At 35.9% G+C, this 8,957-nt stretch overlaps 1 protein-coding gene across 1 annotated transcript; it reads left to right on the forward strand.

Annotated features, from left to right (window-relative positions):
* The first annotated feature begins 589 nt into the window (after positions 1-589).
* On the forward strand, positions 590-8,955 carry LOC106133746 (uncharacterized). Its single transcript, XM_013333576.2, has 9 exons — positions 590-970; positions 2,863-3,060; positions 3,639-3,743; positions 3,941-4,087; positions 4,536-5,782; positions 6,043-7,237; positions 7,530-7,645; positions 7,987-8,377; positions 8,656-8,955. The coding sequence occupies exons 1-9, from the start codon at positions 817-819 to the stop codon at positions 8,844-8,846; spliced, it is 3,744 nt and encodes a 1,247-aa protein (XP_013189030.2). The 5' UTR covers positions 590-816; the 3' UTR covers positions 8,847-8,955.
* The last annotated feature ends 2 nt before the right edge of the window (positions 8,956-8,957 follow it).

The raw sequence follows: 8,957 nt of genomic DNA on the forward strand, positions 1-8,957 counted from the left end.
CTTAATACAACTGATACAATTTTCAGTAAAATGCTCACTACATAAACTTTTTAACTTAATTTTGGACGACATATTGCCTTAAGTCATAGCTTCCCCAAATTTTTAAAAATAACTTTTCTCTACCATTAAAGTCTGCTTTGTTACAGGAAAAAGATACACTAGCGATACTTTTACGACAGTTGCAAGACAGAAAAATTAAAAGTTGTGAACCGATAATACTAAGTATAGTAGTGATAGTCTTAACTGATCACGGAACTTTAGAGTTAAATACCATTCAAAAATTGAATTTAAACCATTTCTATATAGCAAACACATCAAGATACATTTTCGAATGGATAGACGAACATTTTGTTTCAAACCCATTTTGAGTAGGATTGTGGGTATTAAGATAATACGTTTTTTAGTACTGTCAATAGCATATTAACCCACTGAAATTCGGAGGAACCACGTAATGTAATCTAATAAAATGTTAACTTTATAACATAATAGGCACCACTTCCAATCAATATGTTATTAAATTCCGTGTCCGTGAATAATTCCTAACAATGTACCACAGTGTACACAGGATGACAGCAAACATAATTCTTTCTGACTGTGTTTAAAAAAAAATACTCGGATAAAAAAAGAAAAAAATAAATGGTACTTACCGATAAAAATTGTTTTCAACAAATAAATTAATTTACAACAAAAATGTAAAATTCACCAAGATTAAAATCATAACAACACTGTATTCGATAAAGGCCGACTTTTTCTTCATGTTTTACCTACATAAAATGATTAATCCATAACAAGCTAGCAAAAGTGCACTAAAATATAATGGATGCTTCGGCATCGCCGCAAGTCAATGCTGATTTAAATGGGGTTTACGGTTTTTTTCTGAAGATTGAGGACTCTAGTTTTCCTACGGCCAAGCCAAAAAGTACAGTGATTAAATACACCAAGCTTCCTGACTTTGAATTTGATCGGAAAGGTAAGGTTACGAATATCCGTAAGTTTCCTTCTGTTTTGCATTTTGTGATAAGTGATTTTTAGACCACATCCTTTTACTTTTAAGTGGTTGGGTTTACATAGCTATAAACATAACTCACAGCGTCACTGTGTATGCTGTGTGTTTTTGATATGCTTGCGTATTAACTCATTATCAATTCAAAGTAGGTAGGTATGCCTTTGTACTTGCCTGGAGAAAATCAATAATGTCTGTATACCTGAGTGAACAGTTTGAGTCTTTGCTATCATATCCATTTAGTTAGATTATATTACATCAAATGTGGCAGAAGACTTTGCATTTTCGTTTTCATGTTCTTTTCTTTATTGGTGGTCAGTAATGTATATTTTTATTTAATCAGCTTTATTTAAGATTTATGGTTACACAAATAATTATAATATAAGATACATTATTATGAATATGCCATGCCATGTTAGAAATTATCATTAGAATGATATCTATTCATCCTTCCATGTTTCCTTTGCTGCTTTGATGAGGCTCTAGTGCCTACTTTATTCATTTTCTTTTTCAATGGCTTAAAAGTTATTTCTCGTTATTGCTTGCATTTCCATATCATTAACTTTAGTTTGCCCCTTCTACAATTATTATTGATATGTGGTTTTTTTTTATTGGTTGTTCCTTAAATAACCTGCAGGTCTCCAAAAACATGGCCATACAATTGTTAATGGTTCTCTTTTGTATTTGTCAAAGGCACAAGTGCACACTGTCACTGCATATCTCAACACCAGGGTAGCATTCTATCTGACACTACCCTGACATACAGCTTCTATGTAGGTTTTCTTATCATGTTTGTATATGATAAGCAATCAAACTTTTTCAATTAATGGTAATTTTATGTTATACTAGCTGTGCCTGCAACTTCGTCAGTGTGGAATTGTTATTTTAGGCATCATTCTACCCCTCAAAGATGAATAATTTACCCTGTTTTTTTTTTAAGTTTTTATTGTATCATAATACTTGCAGCGTAATGTTATATAGCCTAAAGCCTTCCCTAATTAATGCCCTATTCAAGACAAAAAGAATTTTTCATTTAGAACCAGTTGTTCCTGAGATTAGCGTGTTCAAACAAACAAAATCTTCAGCTTTATAATATAAGTATAGATGTAAAAGCACTCTCAGGTCACTTTGGTACACAGCAATGCATTGTTGAAGATATTGAATAGAGAACCAACAACAAATCTCAAGTTTAGCATTTTTGGAAGAAACATAGACCATTCATACCTATCATGAAATTGATCAAACCCAAAGATGACTCCACTTGTACTTTGTCCAAATTTAATTCCAAATTTGAATTTCGAAAACACATCAAAAAATCTATCAATTTTCCTTTACAACATTTTGAGTAAATATTTTACTTCCTTCAATTGGTTAACTATGTGAATTTAGACTTAAGAGAATAATACTGTTTTTTGATGTCTTCCTGTATATTAGCTTAGTATAGATTTCCCTAGATTTTTCACAATGAACCAAACCATCTTAGTATTTCTTATTGTATTCTTGTCTCTAGGAGTATTTGTTTTTATACTAGGGACGCTAGACCAAATGCACATTTTTTTCTTTGTATATAATAATGACTACCTACTTATTAATAATGGATCAAAAAGGGCCCTTTTTTAGTTATTTCTTTGACCTTATGATAGTCCTTGACAAATATTTTCTACGGGATCAGGACAAGAAAATTCACATGAGCTTAAGTCACTACATCCCTTATTATATTAGGTTCATTGATACATTGTTTTTTTTTTTACCAGAATTTCCTTTTGAAAATTAAATTCATCAATAACAAAAGAAATGTGTGTGTAATTTGACTTAAGGCCCCTGATTGAGGATAGTCAATTATTTTCGTGCGTTTTCAGTGTCATGGCCTCCAAACCAATACACATTGCCACCACGCTTGCGTCGGATCATTTCAGTTGAAGATCCAACATTTGTGACCAGCCGATCGCTCTGCGCCGACATATTGGCATCTTCCAGAACTATGACTTCAAATATTACTAAGAGAAAAATTGTGACCATTACAGAAGATGAAGAAAATGATTTGCATCCTAAATTTAGTGCGTAAAATACCTTTTTTTCACATTGTGTAGTGGAATATCTTTTACTGACAGCTATGCCTGATTCAATTTAAAAATCCTATTCCCAAATTCTTTTTCCTATATAGAATAGGACCACTCCATCTCTTTCCCATGGATGTCGTAAAAGGCGGCTAAGGGAAAGGCTTATAAACATGGGATTCTTCTTTTAGGCAACAGGCTACCAACCTGTCATTATATATGAATCTCCATTCTATCATTAAGCCAAAACAGCTGACCATGGCCTTTCAGTATTTTCAAGACTGTTGGCTCTGCCTACCCTGTAAGGGATATGGACGTGATTTTATGTACCTACGTATTCCCAAATTTGGACTAATCTTTCCAGCAAATTCTTCAATAATCTCCCTAACACTCTCTATGTCAAATCAGGTTTGGACTCAACAGGACTCAACCCCCAAAAGGTAGTCACCTTTTGGGGGTAGAAACCTGATTTGTACCACCCAGTAAATGGAAAAGTTTTATATTTATTGATTTATTCTGATAATCACACTACATGTTAAAATTGTATATGTTGAAATCATAAACCCTTTTTATTACAGCTAGAAGACCATCTCCAAAGATGTCAAGCAGGTCTGTAGGTACAGATCCCAAAAGAGAAAAACATTTTTCAAAAACAACTGCTTCTAGGTTGGCAACGCCGAAATGTAAGTAATTAATATATTTTTCTTTTTATATTCTTACACATTTTCTCTCCTCCTGGGATTTGATGACTGCTGTTTTGTTGTAGCATTGCGGACCTTGAAATACTCTTTGTTACACATAGCATAAGTAATTTAGCGAGGAAATAGAGTTCCATAAAATTAATGCATATTTTTTATAGAATCTATTGTGTGCTTTTCAGATTCAAAAGAACCGAAAATTAGTAGTCCTCGCTTAGGTGACGTAAATAGTAAAGATGTCAATGTTTTGAAACCTACATCTAAAAGCAAATACTCAAATGTTAGTCAATCATCTATGTCAGATATTAACAAGCGAGCCAAAGGGAAAGGTAAGAGACTAACAAGGTTTTTTTTACCTCTCTTTATTGTATATGTCGTAGCACGTTCGTTTCGTGATATCTCTATCACTAAATTAGTACCAATATCATTAGTACTGGGTCGGACACATCGAGATACGCCGCCACTTCGTGATTCGGCCAGTTATATCAAGATGCGCCCAATCTACAATTGGGTAGATCGACGAGAATAATATATTTTAATATATCCAAGAAAGGTGACAAGATTTGGACACCTTACAAAAACGCTGGTCAATACAACGATCGGGCTGCGACATATACAAGGTATAATTTATTGACGTCACACCTTTCTTATAATTAGAGCAACAACAAAGACTACTAACTACACCTAAAGAATCAGTGATACAAACAGTATTCTGGCCATAAATCTATAAAAATGTTTACTTAAATAAGACAACTCAAAATATATCTGACTTTTCAGATGCAATTTGGAATACGAAAAGTACTAACCTGTCAAATGTAAATATAATTAATAAAAATGCTACAACGCAAAGTCAAAGTGAAAAAGAATTAAATACTTCTAAAAAACGTGATCTACACAAGTTTACAAGCAGTTCGACTATTACAAAGCCAGTAGAGACATCCCGTAGCCGTAGAGTGCACCCACCGATCAATGCAAAAGGAAAATTGTTAAAACAAATCACTAGTACCAATAAGCCAGTCTCCGTAATACATGTACCGCTCGAAGATAAATACCCAAAATCTAATGATTCGAGACTGGTTACAGAAACGGATTCCGAAATTGCAGTGCCAAATTTAATTAAAGAAGATTGTAGTACGGAAATAGATGAAAACATCGTTTATAGAAAGATAAACGTTGGAACCGACGCCATACAAACAGTAGACCGGGAAATACAAATAATTCCTGAAGAATTGATATCTCCTCATTCCCGAGCCGAAACCAACAATACATTGTTTGATAGTCTGCGAATACCAAATGTTACACTGACAAAAGATAAAAGTGAACGTACAGAAGAAATAGTCAAATTCCATAGTAAATCATTACCAAATTTGAATGTGCCTCCAATGCAAATCACAACTAAAGTGGGAGATAAAACGAGCAAGGAGCCAAATATTTACAAGTCATACATAATCAGTTCAGCAACAGTGACATGCACCACAAGGCAAAAAATAAACTTTGAAGTGGTCAACGGAGACAACGACACGTCCTCGGAGCCATCTACAAACAAATTAGCATATCCAATGAACGTGGTATCCGTATACAAGAAAAAAATGAGGAATACGGAATCTAACCGTTTGTCCACTAAAAATACCTATCAGCAGGGAGATAAGACGGAGGCAGAGTACACAGACCGACTGAATAAATTAAAGTCGCTTAATTGTTCCTATGTCCTTAATAGCAGTAAATTAGTGAAACCGTCCGATATAATCGGTACAATAAGATTCAACAGCTTGTTACAAAGCGACTACATCAGTGAACAGTTTCAAAGGGAGCTTAATTTTATAGATTCTTTCTTTGAGTCATTGCAATATTTGGAAAGCTGCACGTTTTCAGAGAAAGGTTTTTCTGATAATAAAGTGCAAACTTGGGCCTATAAAGCTGGGTTTGACGTCACCACCCCGGATTATGGCTCGTTTCTCTCGAATCTTGAAAATGGAACAAATGTTGATGATACTGAAACAATGGCCTCCAAGAGTCTTTGTCTGGTAAGTGTTATTCTTTTTATGTGTAAACATTGCGTATGTTGTGATTACTCATTTTTAACTTGTCAAATAGTAGCCAATTGACAGTCAATTAAGTAAGTAGGTAGTTTGCTAACGACGTGAAAGTTATCAGCATTATTAAATATGTGTATTTACTTTGTGCAGTCATTCTCTTTCTATGGCAATTTTAGTAAATCTTTGATCGTAAAGTTAATATAAAATATATCTTTATTTTTAAAACAATAATATTTTTACGATTGCAGCTCAACCTGCTCATTCGCGATGAACAGAGGCGAGCAAAGAATCTCCTTTTTGTATTGAAAATGCGAGAAGATGCTCTCAAGGACTTCACAAAATCTCAAATTCTTTGGCTAGAAGACAAAAAGAAACAGGACAATACAGATATATCTACCCTAAAGAAAAAACAGCGTGGCGCGCTTCTCAAATTACAACACGAATGTGGGGAAATGCAACGGATGCGTAAAGCCCTGCTCACACTTACGGAGAAACGGAAAGTTGCTTTGATGAAAACAAAGAAAAATATAGAACTAAAACTTAGTAATAGCTTGGATGTTGATCAAATAATATTAGGAAAGAAAAAGTTGAAGAAAAGTGTATCATGTGACCGTAACACAGCTCCTCTGAAATGTTTTGATCTATCGAGTAGTGGATGTGATGACAGTGCCACTTCCCGAGCAAAATCTGATATGCCACTAGCCGGGACTGCAGTAGTACCTCCCGAAACCACTAGTGTTGAAAAGAGTATCCAAACAGGTGACAGTATATTAGGATCTCCATTAAACACCGATACTGCTGCTGAAAATTTTGTAGCCGTTGATGGAGGTTATCTTAACATACTTTTCCATAATCTTTCACTCCCTCAAATATTTAGTTATGGCAAGCAGTATGAAGTTAACGAGGAAGCATTAAAAAACATAGTAAATTCATCAAACACCAATCATAATAATTTGAATGACACAGATATAATAGAGAAATTTATGGATCATGTAAAGAATTCGGATGTGGAGTGTAGTACTCCATCAACGGCTCGTAGTCTAGTCGAGGAGATGGATCAGTATTACAAAGATCTGACTGAGGGCGAAAAAGCTTCAATGTCCGATAGAGAGTGCAGTGGATTAATGGAGATCAACGATAGTGTTATTCAAGTTGTGGATTATAAAGGTTCTGCGACTCTTTGTGAGAATAGTTGTCAAAATATTACAAATACCGAACCAGTGTTGAATGTGGACAATATTATGAGTGAAGAGCCTTGCAAGTGCGGTTTGATATCGCCTGTGGAGTGCGAAAATAGTCAGGAGGGCGAGTTATCAGAGCTCCCTCCGACCGGGCCGTTGCCAGTACCAGCTGGAGCAGTGGCTGTGGTTGATGTACCTCAACCAGTCGTCGATGGGCCACTCTGGTTGCTTCCCACGTCTTCCTCATCATCCATCACTTCAGGTAAGGCTTTTTGCAATATACACATAATGTTTCATTTCCTTACTGGGTAGATAAAAAACATCATTACCATTTTCGAGGGGAGTCCTCGGACCTTTCTGGATTAGTTTTTATGGGAAATGTCTCCCATCTGACCTCTGCAACTTTTGCAGAAGAATCTAACCATATTGGATCTTGATATCACATCCATTTGATTACATCGGTTTCTACCCAGTGTTTTGCCTCACCGTCAGAGCATCGGTTTGCAATCAAACTCAATGTGTGTAACTTCAAAAGTATTTGTTTGATATTACAGACAGCACATGCAGCAGTCAGCCACTGATGTCAGTGCTTTCCATGTCTGGCATGTCGTCCACAGCGCATTGCGAAGCGGAGGAGCTGCGAAGACAACAGCTAGCGATAGAAAGAGAGGTATGCTTCCTGTATAGATGCCACTATACACTAGTCTCAGATAACACAAAAAATATATTGTTGATTACCAATAACAATGCACCAAAAAAGCTATTGATAGTATCCATACTTATATTATAAATGCCAAAGTATGTTTGTTACCTCTGCACAGTTATACCACTGAACAAACCTTCATAAAATTTTGCATACAAGTGTGAAACACGGAAAACGACAAGTTTCTTTTTTGTATTAATAATGACAAATTTTTCTTTCCTATTAAACTACCTTTGTACCAAACAGTTGGGAACAAATGGATGTTGGTTTTATCAAACTGAAAAATAATATACATGAAATATTTTCAGATAAAGGCACTGGAACAGCAACAATGCCAGTTGGTGGTGGTTCGCGAGATCCCCGACAAGCCTCCGCCGCCATACACCCCGCCCACCGAAACCAGACTAAACAAAATCCCCAGACTTTACTTAGCCGACGAAACCACCTCGCAAAGAGTCCACAAGTACATTACTATGCCGGACCTTGGTCCGTCTGATCCAACAGATGGTTTTGACGTCTTTATCAATGATTTCTGCCAAGAGGCCATATGCAGGCATAAGTTGGAAGAGAGCGATAAACCTTGGGACGCATGCAATCTTTTACCACAAAAACCACAAGTGGACACTGAGAAGCTTCTGTCAAAAACTTCGCAAGAGTTAGTAGATGTGTTCACGGGAGTCACGCCTACTGTCGTATCAGGTTAGTGGATTACAATAAAACTTGCTGAAAGTCGCATAAGACTTTATTTCATCACAGTTGAACAGTTAAATACATGTTATTTTGGTACCACTTTTAACATGTTACATAATTCATCCATTGCAAGCTGCTTTCCGGGCCCCCGACACTACATCACATCTATATTATTCCTTATAGACCGACGAGCTAGTCTCTAAAAAAATTATAATTTCAGGCCAATTTCAGCTGCATAATTTATAATGGAGCCTAGATAGTAACTAATTAGAGAAATATAAACGCAGGTGTGGCGTCGCGGCGTTCCGATCACATCGACGACATTCTCTTCGCCGAGTGGAGGCGATGTGAACCAGAGTGGACCAATCTTCACACCGACGAGGCCGCAGTCAAAAACCAACTGTTCGAAAGCATCTTCCAGAGAATTCTCACCGAAACCATAGACGAATACAAGAGGGTAGTCCACGTTGAACAGTAGCCAATGATGTCGCGTAGGGTTCGCTTTGGCAAACCGTGTTAATGTTGTATGTATACATACTTAAATTATATTATTTAAACTTTTATTATACAAGTAATTCAATCGATAACA

Source organism: Amyelois transitella, chromosome Z, assembly GCF_032362555.1.
Source record: "Amyelois transitella isolate CPQ chromosome Z, ilAmyTran1.1, whole genome shotgun sequence".
NCBI lineage: Eukaryota > Metazoa > Arthropoda > Insecta > Lepidoptera > Pyralidae > Amyelois > Amyelois transitella.